Source organism: Andrographis paniculata, unplaced genomic scaffold, assembly GCF_009805555.1.
Source record: "Andrographis paniculata isolate CXL003 unplaced genomic scaffold, ASM980555v1 Contig54END, whole genome shotgun sequence".
Classification (NCBI taxonomy): Eukaryota; Viridiplantae; Streptophyta; class Magnoliopsida; order Lamiales; family Acanthaceae; genus Andrographis; species Andrographis paniculata.
The window spans coordinates 5,230,803-5,248,521 of record NW_026137589.1 but is presented as its reverse complement, the minus strand read 5'-3'; the positions used below and the strand labels follow the sequence as shown (position 1 = coordinate 5,248,521).

At 35.8% G+C, this 17,719-nt stretch overlaps 3 protein-coding genes across 6 annotated transcripts; 2 read left to right on the top strand and 1 right to left on the bottom strand.

Moving 5' to 3' along the window:
• Positions 1 to 564: 564 nt before the first annotated feature.
• On the bottom strand, positions 565 to 2,211 carry LOC127255587 (60S ribosomal protein L24-like). Its single transcript, XM_051281193.1, has 5 exons — positions 2,105 to 2,211; positions 1,402 to 1,477; positions 1,190 to 1,291; positions 928 to 1,076; positions 565 to 837 (listed from the first exon to the last, which is right to left on the bottom strand). Exons 1-5 carry the CDS (start codon positions 2,113 to 2,115, stop codon positions 690 to 692), a joined length of 486 nt encoding a protein of 161 aa, XP_051137150.1. The 5' UTR covers positions 2,116 to 2,211; the 3' UTR covers positions 565 to 689.
• A 247-nt stretch (positions 2,212 to 2,458) lies between these two features.
• On the top strand, positions 2,459 to 14,698 carry LOC127255711 (protein unc-13 homolog). Of its 3 annotated transcripts, none has more exons than XM_051281398.1 (26): positions 2,459 to 2,754; positions 3,159 to 3,223; positions 3,844 to 4,114; positions 4,686 to 4,752; positions 4,896 to 5,046; positions 5,203 to 5,370; positions 5,580 to 5,669; positions 5,748 to 5,957; positions 6,047 to 6,148; positions 6,326 to 6,562; positions 6,673 to 6,753; positions 6,897 to 6,983; positions 7,062 to 7,247; positions 7,335 to 7,487; positions 7,751 to 7,843; positions 7,946 to 8,017; positions 9,892 to 10,009; positions 10,702 to 10,874; positions 11,353 to 11,437; positions 11,682 to 11,816; positions 12,230 to 12,336; positions 12,852 to 12,929; positions 13,010 to 13,105; positions 13,549 to 13,644; positions 13,731 to 13,917; positions 14,144 to 14,698. In XM_051281398.1, the coding sequence occupies exons 1-26, from the start codon at positions 2,574 to 2,576 to the stop codon at positions 14,311 to 14,313; spliced, it is 3,459 nt and encodes a 1,152-aa protein (XP_051137355.1). In that variant the 5' UTR covers positions 2,459 to 2,573; the 3' UTR covers positions 14,314 to 14,698. The 3 variants fall into 3 exon arrangements, with proteins under 3 accessions (XP_051137355.1, XP_051137356.1, XP_051137357.1); XM_051281399.1 differs by lacking the exon at positions 2,459 to 2,754 and adding an exon at positions 3,491 to 3,543; XM_051281400.1 differs by lacking the exons at positions 2,459 to 2,754; positions 3,159 to 3,223 and having other exon boundaries at positions 3,981 to 4,114; positions 4,675 to 4,752.
• A 492-nt stretch (positions 14,699 to 15,190) lies between these two features.
• On the top strand, positions 15,191 to 17,585 carry LOC127255715 (protein ABCI7, chloroplastic). Of its 2 annotated transcripts, XM_051281405.1 has the most exons (4): positions 15,191 to 16,117; positions 16,717 to 16,976; positions 17,098 to 17,430; positions 17,495 to 17,585. In XM_051281405.1, the coding sequence occupies exons 1-3, from the start codon at positions 15,227 to 15,229 to the stop codon at positions 17,411 to 17,413; spliced, it is 1,467 nt and encodes a 488-aa protein (XP_051137362.1). In that variant the 5' UTR covers positions 15,191 to 15,226; the 3' UTR covers positions 17,414 to 17,430; positions 17,495 to 17,585. The 2 variants fall into 2 exon arrangements, with proteins under 2 accessions (XP_051137362.1, XP_051137361.1); XM_051281404.1 differs by having other exon boundaries at positions 17,098 to 17,585.
• Positions 17,586 to 17,719: the final 134 nt, after the last annotated feature.

Below are 17,719 nucleotides of genomic sequence, written 5' to 3'. Positions count from 1 at the left end.
TTTTCCCAATTATTTTTTTCAAAAACATATAATTAAATATTTATACTTTATTATTTTTATATTATTCTATATTAAAAAAAAATCAAATTTTATTTTTTTATACTATACCAAATAATTATTTATATTAAAAATTTTCCTATTAAAAATCAAAATCCAAATACCTAAGCAATCACACACTAAATGGTAATTATTATACTAAATGGGAGTTGATTTAACATAGAAATTTAAGAAACGAATGTACTTATAAAAAAATATATATAAAATATAGTATAATTTTTTTTTTAAAAAAAACGTATATATATATATTCTTACAGAAAAAAAAAAACACAGCTAGATAACCATGATAAAATATGTAACAAGAAATAAAATTTATGAATTGTTATAGATTTTTCTTGTATTAAAAATATATTATGTAAACAAAACTCAAGACCTGCAGTTATCCCTCAAAACTATGGCTCATCTCTCTGAAAGAGTAAAAACAAATTATCCTAAAATAAATAGATGCAAGTGTAGAGATTATAAATATATGAGAAGCAAAAAAATCAGTTTCTAAGCCTCGGAGGGTAATAAAATAAAAATACGATAAAAATCTAGAAGAGTGCAGAATGGAATGGAATGGAATGGATCAATGGCAATTTTAGTATGCTCAGTCTCAGTGCTCACAATAGAAATTAAAACAAGGAACAAAATTATCGTTTGCCGCCGCCGCCCCCAATCTTAGGACCTTTAGGCATGGCGCCTTTCGGTGCATTAGTTTTGGTCTTCTGCTTGGACATGACTTCTGCCTTCTTAGCTTTCTTCTCATCCTTAGTTTTCTTGATTCTTTCCTTGATTTCACTGAGACACAACAATGTTAATCCTGAATGCGACAAACTTTTCGAAAAGAAAAAGTCGCCGTGGAATTTTGAATTTGAATTAAGAGCATACCGTAGAGCTGCTTCACGTGCAGCATCTCGAGTCTCTGGCTTCTCACTTCTTTTCTTCTGGATAACTTCCAATGTGGCTCCGACAATGGATCTTGAGTATGGCTTCTTTGTAGTTCTGCGCCTCTTCTTCACAGCCTCGGCAGCAATGTCCTGTGATTGAATTTTAGGGGTTAAATTATACGGGACAAGTGAATGAATTATCATGTGCACAATGTGAAATAAGGGCATTGGAAGTTTTTAAAACAAGGCTCATGTATCTTTACCTTCTTATGTTGTTTACGGTATACGGCTGTCCAAGTAAGCTTTGCTGGCCTCAGACGGTTGTGGAAATACCTCTTGCATTTTGAGTTAGCAAAGAGGAAAACCTGAAATACAAAGTGAAAAGAATCCAATGAATATTTTCATTGGAAAGAAAATTCAGACGCTATTGCAATTCATTATCAAATAAATATGAACAACTAACAAATAAACCCACCTGAGAATCTGAACGAATAAATCTGATGCCTTTTCCAGGGTATATCTTAGCACCACTGAAACGACAAAGCTCCGTCCTGACAAACAAGGCAAGGAGCAAGCAATCAATCAATCAGTCAGCAGAAATTGCCATAGGACAATCAAGTGAATTCAAAGGAATGCTCACAGTATATCATCTATGCGCAATCGAAAATACCCCTAACGGCCACATGCCTCATGGGCTCGTGAAAAACATATGAAAGCCGTCTGAGGCATCATGAAGTTAAGATTTGCTAAGATGAATACAAGAAACTTTTAATTAACCTAACATATTTCAATCTCAAAAAACCATATGTATTTTTTGTATGTAAGTCCAAAATCAACACTCATTCATGAGACGTGCTACAGTTTCCTCACTACGTAAAAAGAATTGCTCTACTGACAAAAACCTAATCCTCGGACCTCAATCCCCCACGCATACAGATCTCTAAATACAAAACGGTGGTAACCAAATACATATTGTAATTAATCGATTTTCCTTCCAATGAACTCTAAACGAAAAAACATGAGGCAAGATAATAACGTCAAGAATCAGCAACAACAAAAAATATCTAAAACCCCAAAACAATCCAACAAATTCACCATACCAAGATCTACACGAAAAGTATCATATAAAAGCCCCACACACAGATTCGGAGAAAAGAGAAATCATGTCATGAACTCACTTCAAAACCATGGTCGCAAAGTGTCGAAGCGGCCGCCGCACTCTGTCTCCTTCCCGAAGTTGCTCCAAACCCTAATAACAGAAGCCAGCAATATAATGCTGCAGTTCGTATGCAATACGACGTCGTAAACTCATCGAGCCAATCTTAATGGGCTATTAAGTCCATGAATCAAAACTATGGGCCTCTTTAAATTAAGTCCACCAAGAGATATGGATCCAATCCAAAAACCGTTACACTTAATAACTGGGCCCATACGGCCCAATTATTGGTCCTAGAAAAATTGGACCAAGGCCCAATATCTTTATACGAAGAAATTATAAAAGGAAAAAGCAGCTGCAAAAGGCAATTCCTTTCGCGCTTCTCGAGGGGCAGTGCTATGGCCTATGGACGCCGTAGTCCAACAAAGACGTTGATTGTTCTCACCGTGGAGGGTCGGCTGCTTCGTCTCACGTCCGCGGCGTTTTCTTGAATGGAGTTTTCCGATCCTCTGCTGCGGAGATACCGCAACGATCGTCGAAAGCTCCTCGAGTTCTTGTTGTCCGCCGGCTTTATCAAAGAAATCAATACTCCGGCAGGTAGCACCACCTCTCTAACAAACATCGATTTTGACTCTCTCAGCGCGGATTACGTTCTTGAATGCGTTCAATCAGGTATGTTAAGAAACATTTTGATTAAACGAATGAATCTCTCAGTTTTTATTTATTTTCATGTGCTTTGTGCTTGTGAATTCTTGACATATAGGAGGTAGAGATGCTCCTTTGAGACGCTATTTTTAAGCAAGAAGATACGTAGTTAATTCTTGAATGGAAGGGTTCTCGACACGATGAATGAGGGTTTTAGAATTTGTTTCTTTGATGGTTTTAGTGTTTGACTTTCTAGCTAGCTTGTTCATTCACTTGGACTAGGAATTAAGGATATGGTTGTTTGTTCATTTCGGTAGTTTAGGCTATATGTTTAGGGCTAGGGTTTCTTGCCGTCTAGTTTTTGTTTTTACGGTTGATTCTATTATCCTGGTACACGACAGATGATTTGTGGTTTTTACTGGAATTGGTAGGTGGCATCCTTGATGTTTCACAAGCGATAAAGAGATACTATGAAGATTCTTCGTACCTTGTTGCGGTAAGAGACTCTGAATAAGTACCTTTTGTTTCTGTATTCAATGTTCTGTAGTTTCTTAAGTGGGACTTTCTATTAAACAGCGTAACCTCTGTTACCTTCTGACTCTTTCAATGTTTCTTCCTGTAACAAACATGGATTTCTTTTCTGTATTTTATTTTATTTTATTTGTGTGTGTGTGTCTGAAATACTTATCGTGTCACTACCTGCAAAAATATTGACAACACATAATGGCCCATGGAAAAATGTAAGTTCTGCCACTAACTGCAGAAATATTGAGCTCATAATGGCGCATGGAAAAACTTACAGTTCTGCAATCAAAGGTAGAGTTCTATATATACTTTATTACGGGATATTGAACATGGTTGTAAATTTGGTGAGCATTTATCTGAATCCACAGTATGCACAAATGTTATTTGTGTATGTGTGTGTGTGCACTTGCTAGCATTTTCTACTGCATATGTTTTGTTCTTTATTGTTTCTCGATCTTTTAATTAATTAATTATTTATAATAATAAAGTTGATCTATTCCTTATGTTTAGTTAGTTTTGCTTCTCTTTTATGCTTCTCCCTTTTTCCATTTTGTTGTTGGGAAAAATGATTGACTACTGTATCTTATGTAGAGTCACTTGCAACCAGGAAGTATTTTCTATCTAAATTCTGATCCAGAGTCAGCAGGATCTCCACCACGGCGTGCTCCTCCACCAATCACTAAGCATCAAGAAGACACAGTTGAATCATGCAGTGCTCAGTGGTCGAACCATTCTCCTGGCGAAAAATCATTTTCTACCAGTGAGGGAACTAAGATCAACTGTGAAGTAACTGCAGCTCCAGAGACCAGTTACCTGCATAATCCAAGTGTTCTTTCAATAGGATTACCAACTCTAGAAACAGGTAAGCATGTTCTTTGTCTGGTAGAATAAGGTATGGAACCTTTGTTTGTTTGTTTGTTCTCCCCTCAATGCTCTTACTGCAGGTTCTTTTACCTGAGGTTATGGCCATTCTGAAAATTTCTTGTAACTATAAAGGAATCTGATTATAATATCTCTTGATGGTACAGTTTTTCCATATGTTTTGCTATCATTGAGTAGGTTGTGTGTTGGAGATACTTTTACTACATGACTTGTTGAAGTGAGTATAATGACAATGTCAATGTCAGCAACATTTGTTGTTGGCAGTTATCATTAATAATCTATTAACATATGTTTTGAGGGGAAATGTAGATATTGTTTTTCATCTGATGTGCTAGTTTACTTTGAAATTTAATGCTGCTGGCTTATTTTACTTTGGTATGCTTTTGGGATGAAGCATGAGTTAAGTTTCCTCAGAGGTTCTCAAAGAGTCTCTTGAATTTTTGAAATTTCATATAATGTTGTTGTATGGCTTATGGATTGTTTCTCTTAATCTATTGTAATAAAATTCTATTCTTTGAGTAAATTGATACACAATTTTAGGATTCATGAAGGTTTAGGGGACGATGACTTGCGGGAATGTGCTTATGAAGTGTTTCTTGCATCTATGTTGTATTCCGGGTAATTCTTTCTTGCATTCTTACTTGCTTGGGTTCCACTGTTTGAAGAACTTATCAATATTCAATTCATTTGCGTTTTTGTCATATGATGTCCTATATATATTTATCCCTTTTCATCAAATTCTTGCTTTCTTTCTCACATAGGGTTCAGATTCAGTCGACAGAAGCCAGAAAAAGAGAAAAAGGCTCTCGATTTCTAACTGGGTTAAAGAGTAAAAGAGAAAAACGGCATGTAGAATCCCAATCCCCTGAAAGGGCCCTAAAGGTCCTCGACACAGTTCGCGTACAGATGCAGGCAAGTTATTGTGCTCCATTTCTTTTTCATGAACACACCAATACATATGTTAATTTTACTTCTAAGCTTTTGAGATTCACAGAATATACTTATTGCTCTTGTCATTGTCCTATTGTCTACTTTGAAAGTAGCTTGATTTTTGTCGTTCTGCTATAGATATCTGAAGCAGCAGATACACTTATTAGGCGAAGACTGACACAGTATGAGATGGTGAAATCGGGCGGACGAATTGACATTCCACAATTATCCCTAGCACTTTTGACAGGCATATTAAGATCTGATTTTCCAAGCCCAAAGTCATATCTCAACTGGAAGAATAGACAAGTAATTTACTTTTGAATTATATTGTTCTTCCTGATTTGTTTGGAATCCTGTTCATCTTTAGTAGTTTCCCAGAACTGGATGGTATGAGAGTTGATGGCAATTCCCATTAATATGGCTACGGTTTTCATCTCTTTAGATTGCTAAATGTAGCTGCCAATTGTTCATTCAATCCTAAACCCTAAACCCATCTCAAAATTCCCTTGTAATAGGCAAATGTTCTTCAAGAATTTCTTGCTTCAAATCATACAAAGACTGAAAAGCAGGTTGGAGTTTTACTTACAAAAATCAGAACTCTGGAGGTATTTCTTGGAACCCATTTTCTAACCGCATTGGTTGTTTTGCTCTCCAAAGAATTTACATTTTAATGGTGTTCCTAGGAATGGGATATTAAGTTGTCTCCTTCTGAAAGGAGTGATGTACTTTTATCTCTTCGACAAATTGTATTGTCATCCTCTTCTAAGCCTGGGCGCTTTGGGATGGAGGGAGAAACATATTATTGGACAGCTGGCTACTATTTGCACATTCGACTTTATGAAAAGCTACTCTGCGGTTTATTTGACATTCTTGAAGATGGCCAGCTTATAGAGGTTTGAAATATGTTTACCTTTTTTCATTATGCTATGAGTAGCTTGATTCCCAAAACAATCATTTATATGAGAGTTTGGTTTCATATCAGGAATCAGAGGAGGTCCTGAAGTTGCTGAAGTTGACTTGGCCAATGTTGGGTATCACAGAAAGGCTCCATCATGCATTATTTTCGTGGGTGCTTTTTCAGCAGGTACAAATTAGTCTATAGAGCCTTGGCATAAGAATGGAACCATTATCTGTGGTGTGTTTTTTTTTGTTATATAAATATTGTTTGCTCTCTATTGGTCAGTATTGCATCCTTTACTGGAACAACATAGAAAATGCCATTTCTGATAAATTTACAACTGCATTTCCTTCTTAATTGAAGTTTGTTGCAACCCACGCTGAAGAGAGTGCACTATTGGACTATGCAATTTGTGAAGTAGAGAAGGTTCTATCTGCTGAAGTTTGTGATGACCGGGAGGTGGCATACATTAAGACCATGATGTGTTTTGCCGCTGGAAATGAACGTGAAATACGATTAAATTTACTGCAATCCATATTTATGTCAATCAGCTCATGGTGTGACAGTAAATTGCAGGATTATCATCGAGTTTTTGCGCAGGTAATTATTTTTTATAAATTTTCTCTTCTAGCTGAAGTTTTGTAATGTGCAAAAGGCCTTGAAGTATTGTGTTTGGAGTTTGAACTGATGAATTGATCTTCAATTTTCAGAAATCATCCCTCTTTGTGAGGGTGATGACCATGGGATTGTCTGCAGGCACTCGAGATTTTGTCTCCCATGTGAATATAAAGGTGAAGCATGCTATAATCCACTGAATTTTGTTCCTCTCATTTGGCACTAGATACTTTCCTGCAGTGATAATTTTTTCAACTTCTAAAATTTTTCTTGTAAGACTGCTATCTCTTACTGTGATGATAATATTTTCATTCTGTAGATTGCAGAGTTGTTCCTTCCTGATGAGAGTGCTGCTGAGAAGATCAAGACATGTGTCAAAAAATCACTGGATGCTGTATGCCTGGCTGTAAGTTCTGTGCATAACCTGGAAAATTAACAATTTTCTTTTTGAACTTGACTGTCCATCTTAACCTAATTGTCTCAGGCCACTCATCATGCTGTTGTTGGTTCTTCAAAAGATAATATGCATCCTCTGGTGATTCTTGCAAATGAACTTAGATTGATTGCTGAGAAGGATCTCTCCATTTTCACTCCCATTATATTGCGTTGGTGTCCTGAATGTGCAATGGTCTCAGCCAGAATTTTACACCAATTTTATGGTGAAAGACTGGTCTGTTTAGTATAAAATGTACTTCTCTTTATATTTTTATTTGATATTTATATTTATATTGATTCTAGTTATTGCTCTCTTTCTTAGAAACCATTTCTGAAGGAGGTAACAACCCCCAGTGAGGATGTTAGGAAAGTGCTTTCTGCAGCTTATTCATTGGAGCGTTGCCTTACCCAGCTATATTCTTCAGCTTGTAAAGAAAACAACTCAAACTATTGCCAAGACTTTGAGCGCTATCCGGTTCGAATAATAACTCTTTTACTGTTTGACCTATCCTTTTGACGTCTCAAAATGAACAAATGCATAGTACATCTAACCAATCAGCTCATTTATTTCTCACGATGCTTATTTCTGCATTTATGGTTTGGAATAAAGACAATTAAAACCCTTCTCAAACTTTTTACTTTCCATAGCTTGTCCAGGCGTTCACATACAGTGCTTAGGTATATGTACTTTGTTTTTTTAGATCTCTTCTACTTATATGCATCCTCTCTGCCTTGCAGATAGCTGAAATTTCCAAATCTTTGCTTCTTGAATGGGTAGTCGCTCAAAATGATAGAATTCTGGAATGGACTGGGAGAACTTTCGATCTTGAGGTCTGTTTACAATGTGTTAAAGGTTTCTCACTGTTTTTGTAAAATGTTTTGTGGGTGTATAAAACTTCATACATTGAAATACTCTGTTTCTTTATTGATTAGGAATGGGAACCTTTATCATCTCAGAAAAAACATGCTGCTTCAGCAGTTGAAGTATTTAGGATCATTGAGGAGGTATGTACTGCTGCTATATTATAAGTTGTATTATTTATATATTTTCTATTGTGACCCTGCATGTGCATCTTTTTTAAATGATAATTTTGAAAGATGATGAAAGTATTCTGGAGGGGAAGTAGTCACATGTGGAAAGTATTTTGTGAAGTTCAAGAAAATGGCGGGACCTTTATTCTTATTTGGTCATCAGAGGATTTGGTTATTGTGATGGAATTGTGGTTTACACTTTATAGGGGAGAAAATGAATTTTTCTCTATGCGGTCGGGTAGTTCTGCATCTTCCTGTCCATGGTTGGCCATTAGGCTATTGGGGGTTACTGTAATTGCATCAAATTCATGTGGGCACTAGATAATGTGATCTTGATTAATTCATTTTCCTCTGAAGACTGCCTGCTTTCCTACCGATGTAAATTATGCGATCTATACAAAATATAGGTTTAATGTAGAGCTGTCAAAAATTGATAATTGGGTTTGGGTCAAAGACTTTAACCCATTTATGTATATGGGTTGATACGAACCAGACACGATCATAAATGGGTCGGATTAGGGTTGAGTATAGCCGTAACGAGCCGAACAAAGCCGAGCTTGTCATGTTTGAGCTCGGCTCGTTAAGGACTCGAGCTCGGCTCGTGTTCATTCGTTAAGATATATGAGCTGAAATTTTTGTTTGAGCTTGGCTCGTTTAACAATTTTTTTATTCGTGTTCGGCTCGACTCGGCTCGTTAAGAGAAATTTTATTTTATTTATTTAATTTTTTTAAAAAATTTAAATTTAGTTAATAATAATTATAATTTTTATTAATAAATTTGTATAAAAAATAGAATGAAATATAATATTTATAAAGATATCTATACGTATTAAATATAAAATTATTAATTTAATTTTTTTAATAAATACTATCGAACGTTCGCAAACAAGCTTGAGCTCATTCGTGAACATAACGAGCCAAAATTTATGTTCGTGTTCGGCTCGTTTAGCTTAAGGAACGAGCTCTTAGTGAGTTCAAGCGAGCCGAACAGAGCCGAGCTCGCGAACAATTTGTTTGTTTTACAGTTCTAGGATCGAGGCTCTCAACTCGAATCCGACACGATAATCGGATTATAATATATTAATATTGATTAATATATTTATTATATATGTAAAATAATTATAATTTAATAATTTTTCATAAATTAATTTAAATTAAATTCAATTTTAAATAATTCAACATAATTTATGCTGAAATCAATAAAAACTAACGTAACACAACAAAAAAATAATTTTATTTGAATCAAGAATTTAGACTTAATTATGTATACGGTCAACACAAGTCAACCCGAACCCGACACGATAATAAACGGGTTAACACGAATCCGATACGATAATAAACGGGTCAGATTAGGGTTAAATAATTTAACCCGTTTAAAGTATTCAACCCGATACGAATCGACCCATTGCCGGCTCTAGTTTAATGTGTTGTGTTACTACTTTGAGATAGTGTCGGTACTTTGTTTCTGCTTCTTAATCTACCTATCCTTCAGTGTTATGGAATTCCTATTGGCATGTAGGATTGCATTTTGATTCTCTTAAAATACATTGTAGCATTTTCTTTTTATTGCCTTTCCCACAGGTTCATCATGGCATTTTTGTCCTGAATTGCTATTAGTTTCAGTCTACTTGTGATATTGCATTAAACCAAGTAATAGCAGCGGTCCTCTGAGGGACATGGATGCAAATAAAATTGAAATTTTTTAATTAACTCACTTCATTCTATTGTACTAAATTTTAGTCTTTTTAATTAAGATACTATGGGTCAATATATTTACTTAACGCTTCTTATTGAGTTTTCTCTCTCTGTTATTGAATTTTTTACTCAATATATCTTCTGAATTACAGACAGTAGATCAATTTTTTGAGTGGCATCTTCCTGTGGACATCACTCATTTACAAGCTCTACTTTCCATAATCTTCCACAGTCTGGATGCCTATTTGACAAAAGTTTATAGCCAGTTAGGTAAGTACAGTTTCAGATATAATGTGTTAATTGCATTTGTCACTATTGCTCGACTTTACCCCTTTCATCTGTGGAAAAGACAAATACATGCAGCTCACTTGATAAAGGATGATTTGCCTAATGTGAACTGACCTGGTGACTGAGAATATGACTAATGAAGTGATTTAGTCTATTTGCCCATTGCAGCCATATAGGCAGATGCTGTTTCACAGGGCTAAAAAATAATTTTACTGGGTTGCCTATCTCTTATATAGTTTGTAAGGGATATCAGTTATTATCAGAACCTTTTATCACTGCCTTCTTGTAAAAATGTAATATATTTCTAACTTATAATTGAACACCGACAGTCCAAAAATATTATATCCTTTCTGATAATTGGAAGTTTGTAAGACCTTCTTGCACTTGTTCATGCCTATGGATGTTGAACCATTTTTTAATGGAGAAATCATTTAGATTAGAGTCTAAATTTGCAAGTACTGCAGCCTCAACGGAAATATATGAGTATGGTGCCTCTGCAGGGATGGAGAAACTGAAATAGTCAGATGAAATTTGAACCGGTGTTTATCTTCATTTTGTTTGTACGCATGGTTCCTTTGTTTTTTATGGAGCTGGATTCGGACCATGGACATCGCCTAAAAATTGAGATGCGAATTACAAAGTTTATTTTTATTTATTTATTCATTATTTTGCAGTTGACCAGCAAAACTTATATCCTTCAACCCCTCCACTGACTCGATACAAGGATGCAACATTTCCCATGGTTAAGAAAAAGGTGGTGGAGAGTTCAGTTATCAATGATGTAATATATAACCAGTTGGATGACTTGACAACTTCCAAGTTATGTATCAGATTGAATACATATCGAGTGAGTGATAATCTTTTCCAGGTTTCGTTTATAATGAATTTAGTTAACCATTCTCCTTTTGTTGACCAGTTTTATTTACTTTTTATATGTAATATTGGCAACTGCATAATTATTCTGCAAGATTTATTGCTTGTTACATATGTTAAGGGTGTTATGTTATTGATATTGTCGGTCACAAACATATGTTCAAGGATTGCCAATCTTATGGATTGCAATTCTACAATTTGAGGAGCTAATAGCACCATGACTTAACTCTCTGGAAATGTAATAATCGAAATACTACTTTTTGCCCAGTTATTAAAATGCAGAAGTAAGCTTTGGATTATAGTGGAAGATATTTATTGATCATATTTTAAGAGGCTACAAATTCCAGCAGCTGGTTAAAATTTTTAAGTATAATTGTCACCGCACCCAGGCCCAGCTTAGTTGGAAGTTTTTGCTGTCTAAATCATGCTAATTTTTTATTTTTACCTTGCAGTATATACAAAAGCAAATTGCTTTACTCGAAGATGGCATTAGGAAGTCATGGGAAGCGGCCATATTGCTCCACATGGATAGATACTGTAAGTTCCTAAGAGAGCTAATATGCATGGTTTAAACTAGCGTTATAGTCCTCAAATAAATTAGTGATTTGGCATCATAAAGAATTATTCGGTTGAGTATCAGTATCACCCTTGACTGGCCAACAATGGGATGAACATGCAGTTCTATTGAATATTCCTTTATACATATAACAATTCATAATGTCTTCTGAACTGGTTTTACCATTTTATTGGAATAACACTACCAATTGTATGGCACACTCAGCAACAGAAGAGACTCGTGAGACTTTGGAGACCACCAATGTTGATAATGAGGCAGTTTCAGAGCTTTTTGTTGCCACACTGGACTGCATAAGTGATTCTGCTTCCCAGGCAATTAGAAAGACAAGTGATTTCCTGGGTAAGTTTTATCATTCCCTCTTCTAGACATGTTTCCTTTCTCGTTTGCTGTAATAATGTTTTGCAAGTTTGACATCATTTGAAAAGACATGGCAATGCTGCTTTAAGCTAATCCTATCATAAAATGAGATCAAGGGATTTTAGATTCTCATGGTGCTGATTTTATGATTGAAATAAAACATATTGATCCTCCATTATTTGCTCCCCTGCAAGTTAAACAGAATAAACAGTGTTCAGCTTGAGCATGATGTAATGGTTTATTACATGCTTTTTTGAATATTGCTATTAAACTTCTTCTACTGTTAGTGACTTCAGTCTTCACACTATGAAATGATAAATTAATTCAATTTTATGTTATGGGAACTTTGTAGCTGCTATCCTTCATTTATGTTGCTTTATTACTAATGTTACCAGGGGCCAAAATCGTGTTCTGGGATATGAGAGATTCATTTCTATATCATTTGTATCATGATAACGTTGAAGGAAATCGCATGGAAGGTATACTCCCAGAATTTGACCGGGTGGGTATAGTAATCTTATTCCATCTTTTCTTTACTTAAGAGTGATTTTCCTTCTGATGCAATAATAAGCCTGCTCACCAACTTTTTCATAAGGGCAGACCTTTAAATCTGTCAGTCCTACAATTGAAACAGAGGCATTTATATTCACTCATAATCATAACATCTACTCTGCAAAATTTGATATGCCATAGGCTTCGAGTAAATCTCTTATGAGGCTGCTATGATGCATCTAAAAACTTTCTTTACTTGTCTCAAAGACATTCAGTGATTATGCATTTCTCGTGGCTGTAACTATAATAACCACTTGATATAGGCATATTCAAACCATAGTCTGTGTTCTAGATAACATTGTAAATTTAAAAGCACTTAATTCATGTGATTTTTTATTGCGTTCCATGGTGCATCATGTGGATTGATGTCACTAAAACAGGCTAATATCATGTGTAGCAAAGCAAAAACAACAGAACATTGTTTTAATCTCTTTCTTTCTCTTACACTCGGCAGCATTTTTACAGGTCCTCAATAATGTCTCCAGTTTGATTGACGCTACAATCAGAGACCTTGTAGTGTCGAGCATTTGGAAGGCATCACTGGTAGGTTTTAGTTCCTCAATAATATCTGTAAATACCATATGCCTTGTTTGAGGTGTGATTATCTACTATCACTGCAACAGGAAGGCTTTATGTGGGTATTGCTTGATGGAGGTCCTTCACGAGCATTTTCTAATACAGATATTCCCATGATTGAAGAGGATTTTAATATGTTAAAGGTAAGTTAAGTAACTCTATCCACAGAAAATAACATTGCACTTTTCAAATCTCAGTTCATATTCATAGTTACATTTGTGGAAGAATCACAAGCTCTAGTTTATTATCTTTAATTACTGTTTCTAGGTTATTCTTTATGTGTGAATGTCGCTGAACATGGTATACATTTTCAATGTTTTTTTTTTTTACAAAAAAACAGAAGACTATATATAAATGTTATGATGAACTTATAGAAAATATATATGCATGTGTAGATAGTGATTTGGCAGATGTGAGATCATGATCACATGTTTAGTACATATGTATGATGAGGGGAAAATTTTCAAGTAGGATTTGTTTTCTGTGCATGTGTGTTTTAGGGAAACAATTTTGAAGGATACTCAATTTATGCGGTTTGGCTGTTACATATTTAATGTAATTAAAGCACTTATTCTTAATTTTCCAGGAATTGTTTGTTGCTGAGGGAGAAGGTCTTCCTCGCTCATCGGTCGAGCAGGAAGCAAAATTTTATCATCAGATTATGAGTTTATTTTCACTCAAGGTTTGGTATTCATGCCCTTACATATTGCAACAAATTTATATATCTTCATTTTCGCTGAGCATTTTTTTCTTATAAATCTTGTGCAGACCGAATCCTTGGTTCAGATGCTTATGGCATCTAGCGAACACATTTCAGCTGGTTTAAGTCGAAGCAATAAACACCGGCAACGGTATGTAGGTGATGCTCACACTATAATTCGTGTACTATGCCACAAGAAAGACAAGGAAGCCTCAAAGTTCTTGAAGATGCATTATAGGCTTCCTCCATCCTCAGGTAACTTATAATCCCTTGTTCGTAATTGTATCATCTTTCGAACTTATGACAATGCTGATTATTTTATTTAAGCCAGTAGGTATGCCCCTGCATGTGATACATAAATTCCATTTTTATCTATTCTTTGACACAGTATCTGAAAACTAATGCTTGTCATTTCTTCCCTGCTACACTATTGGCATCAAAACCTGCTAAATATAATGTTCGCTACACTCACTCATTGCAGAGTACAGTGAGAGTCCCGGGGAGAATTCGGGTTCAATTTCTAGTTCCAGTTTTAGTTCACCTTATGTAACTGATCTACTGAAGAAAAGTGCGTCCATCCGTTGGTCGGAGAAGGGTCAGAACAGCTTCAGATCATTCAGAAAGAAACTTCAAGAAGTGGGGTGGAGCTAAAAACCAAACAACAAAGAGAACCATATCATGATGCAATGACAACACACTCTGCTCCTTTTTATCAAAGAGCGGTTTGTGTGCGTGGTGATATACTTTTGCAGGAAAGAAAAGGTAATGAATTCATTCTTTGACAGAGAGAAAGCCGTTCATCAATTAAGGTATTGTATACACTAGAGAGAGAAGGGGACTCAATTATAGGGCTGAAAGAAGCTGGTTTTTATTTTTATTTTTAATTAATTTTACCCTTTGTTTTTGTTGGTATTTTTACTTTCTGGTTGGGGTATCTGCTGTTTTATCCTCTGCCTTGTGTGACAATAATTATTATTGATCTTATTATTAAGTTTAATAAAGAAACAAATATATATATTATATATATATTTACACATGTGAACCCTGGTTTATATTGTTACAGTGTGAAATTGATTAGAATAAAGAAAAAATAATTTAAATAATATTTTAATATTGAAGTTGGTTTAATAGAAAAATACTTTTATTGAAAATTGAATGCTAAATTTGAATTTAAAAAGTATAAAAATAAGTACCTATAACGGACTATTCGTTGCATTTTATGCTGCTTAACGAACCACCTCTAAATATCACTTCACCTAATCCTATTACAATTATATATGTATATCTCTTACTTTATAATATATCACTACCTCGGTTCACAAATTAATCCTATTGTTGTTTAATTTTATATTATTACTTTTAATCTCTACCATACCTAAACCCTAAATTTATCAATTTATAAAAAAGAATAAATAAATTTGTCGATTAAAAATAATAATAATAATAATAATAATAATAAATGTAAAACTATCTACAGGTTTAGAGCCAGCAACCAGGCGGACGGAGCCTCGGGCCGTTTCCTCCGCAAATTTCCGGTGAATTTTACCTCTGAATTCGGTAGTCAATGCTCGCCGCCAATTCGATGTCAATTTCATCTCTCAATTCTTGTTTTCCAGTTTTCCGGAGGTCTGCCACCGGACCGCGACGAAACGCCGGGACTAGGGTTGCTGCTCAACCGCCGACGCTCGCTATTCTTTCAGACCCGCACGTTCTCCGCCTAGCGGAGACTCTCGAAGACCACCTCTCGGCTTCATCTCCGCCGCCACCGCCGCCTCTACAGAAACTCAGAGATATCTCCTCCGAATCGCTTCTCTCCACGCCATGGCCTTCCAGAAAAGACGAGCCTTTCCGATTTACAGACACTTCTTACATCAGGAATTCAGAAATTCAGCCGGTATCACCTTACTCTTCCCAATCTCTAGGTTTTTTAGGAGCAGATACAGACGCCTTTTCGCCTAGTCTTGCTATTGTCGATGGATATTATGTGGAGTCTCTGTCAAAACTGCCTGAATTGCCAGAAGGAGTGTTCGTCGGCCTTTTATCGAATATAGATTCCGATAGTATAATGAAGAAGGTGTCTGAATACGTAGCCAGTTTTGAAGGGGATCTATTTTGGTCACTGAATGGAGTGGGTGCTCCTGATGTGATTGTTGTGTATGTGCCAGAGGGATGTAAGGTTGAGAGTGCTTTACATTTGAGATTCTTTTCATTAAATGGGAGTGATAGGAACTCTAAAACTCTTCCTGTTTCGAATCCAAGAGTGTTGATGATGGTGGAGAAAGGTGGGGAGATTGATATAGTGGAGGAGTACAGCGGCGGAGATGGGAATGATAAGTGCTACTGGACTAATTCTGTAATGGAAGTCGTCGTTGGGGAGGGAGCCAAGGTCAGCCATTCTTACATCCAAACACAGTCCTTGGGCGCTGCTCATGTTAAATGGACTTCAGTTCGGCAGGTAGACTTTATGTTATTGTCGTTGTTAATTGTAATGATCAATTCCGGCTAATGCTGTTCTTTGATGTGCTTTTTGATGGAAATTTCTTTTGAAGTATGCACTTTAGATTCTGAGTTTTGGTTTCAATGTTGCTTATGTGGTCCTCCTTTTTGCTTTTTCCGTAGTTAATTTGTTGGATGAATATATTTTTGTGCCGAAAAATCGATGATAGGATGTATTGTGTGAATTATATTATGTGCTATTAGTTCATTTGGTGCTAAATTCATATATCATTGAGCCTAATTTGCCAGGGTCATGGTTTGTTTGGTTTATTTGCAGTAGTGTTTGCTTAAAGCGTGTGAAGTTGATTAGTTACTGCATTTGTCGAATCTAATCAATGCAGAGATCAGAAATAGATGTAGTTAGATGTCAAATTTTGTTACGTAATCGGTTTCTTGTACTTTTAAGATTTCAAATAGGTATAAACTATAAAACCATTTCTATGTAAAGAATTGCAAACCAACAAAAATGGATAGAACAATGAAATTATTCTTTTCATGCTCTTCTGATGATTTTTTTTTTCTGATAATTAGCTCATTAAGCTTTGATATTCGACACAGGAATCGAGCAGTGTCTATCAGCAAATTGAATTGAGCACCGGTGCGAAATTGAACAGGCACAATGTCCATGTGCAGCAAGTAGGCCCTGATACATTAACAGAGCTATCGACATTTCACTTATCCAGCGGCGATCAGTTACAAGATTTGCACAGCAAGCTGATATTGAATCATCCGCGAGGCGTTTCCCGGCAGATTCACAAGTGCATCGTCGCGCACTCCTTAGGACAGGCTGTTTTCGATGGGAATGTACAGGTTAACCGGTATGCGATTTCTTGTCATCATCGCATCATCCATCAATTATCTTCATAGAATTTATAACAAGATCATAGATTCATAGTCATAGATTCATCTCTTAATTTATTTACTTAATTTGTTTAACAGAGAGGCTCAGCAAACAGATGCCGGACAACTCACAAGAAGCCTCCTTTTAGAGCCGCGAGCAACGGTCAATGTGAAACCCAATCTCCAAATCATTGCAGACGACGTTAAGTGCTCCCATGGCGCAGCAATCAGTGATTTGGAAGAGGATCAGCTGTTCTACTTCCAAGCACGAGGTATCGACTTAGAAACTGCGAGAAAAGCTCTGATATTTTCGTTCGCAGCCGAGGTTGTACAGAAGTTCCCTCACAAGTCCATCCAGAAAAAGGCTGAGAGCCTCATAAGAAACTTGCTGGATCCAACGCCTACATCTGCTTAAAAGCATCAATTAACAGTGTAAGTTATGTGTTGTGATTCTTGTACTACTGCTACTCTTGTAACTTCGAATACATTTTTGCAGATGGATCAAATAATGGCTGAAGCCACAATGGTTGTTCTCGTTGGTTTAATGATGTAAGAATATGTCAAAGCAAAAGTTGGTTTGATAACGAGTCTAGCGAGCCCGAGTATCTTTTATTCAAGTTCGATTCGAGTATACTATTGGTACAAGTTTGATTTGGCTCATTTAAAATTCGAACTTGAGCTCTATATATTATTGTTTTTTAACTATTTGTACTTTTAATAA

Bases quoted from the DNA above. Each gene is read 5' to 3' on its own strand.
- LOC127255587 (XM_051281193.1), bottom strand. The intron at 1,292-1,401 runs GTGGGTTTATTT...TTTGTATTTCAG, and splicing joins TTATTCGTTCAGATTCTCAG to GTTTTCCTCTTTGCTAACTC. The intron at 838-927 runs GTATGCTCTTAA...GTTGTGTCTCAG, and splicing joins GCACGTGAAGCAGCTCTACG to TGAAATCAAGGAAAGAATCA.
- LOC127255711 (XM_051281398.1), top strand. From the start codon at position 2,574: ATGGAGTTTTCCGATCCTCTGCTGCGGAGATACCGCAACGATCGTCGA. The intron at 6,563-6,672 runs GTAATTATTTTT...TTCAATTTTCAG, and splicing joins ATCATCGAGTTTTTGCGCAG to AAATCATCCCTCTTTGTGAG. The intron at 7,248-7,334 runs GTCTGTTTAGTA...TCTCTTTCTTAG, and splicing joins AATTTTATGGTGAAAGACTG to AAACCATTTCTGAAGGAGGT.
- LOC127255715 (XM_051281405.1), top strand. From the start codon at position 15,227: ATGCTCGCCGCCAATTCGATGTCAATTTCATCTCTCAATTCTTGTTTT. The intron at 16,118-16,716 runs GTAGACTTTATG...TATTCGACACAG, and splicing joins AATGGACTTCAGTTCGGCAG to GAATCGAGCAGTGTCTATCA. The intron at 16,977-17,097 runs GTATGCGATTTC...TTTGTTTAACAG, and splicing joins GGGAATGTACAGGTTAACCG to AGAGGCTCAGCAAACAGATG.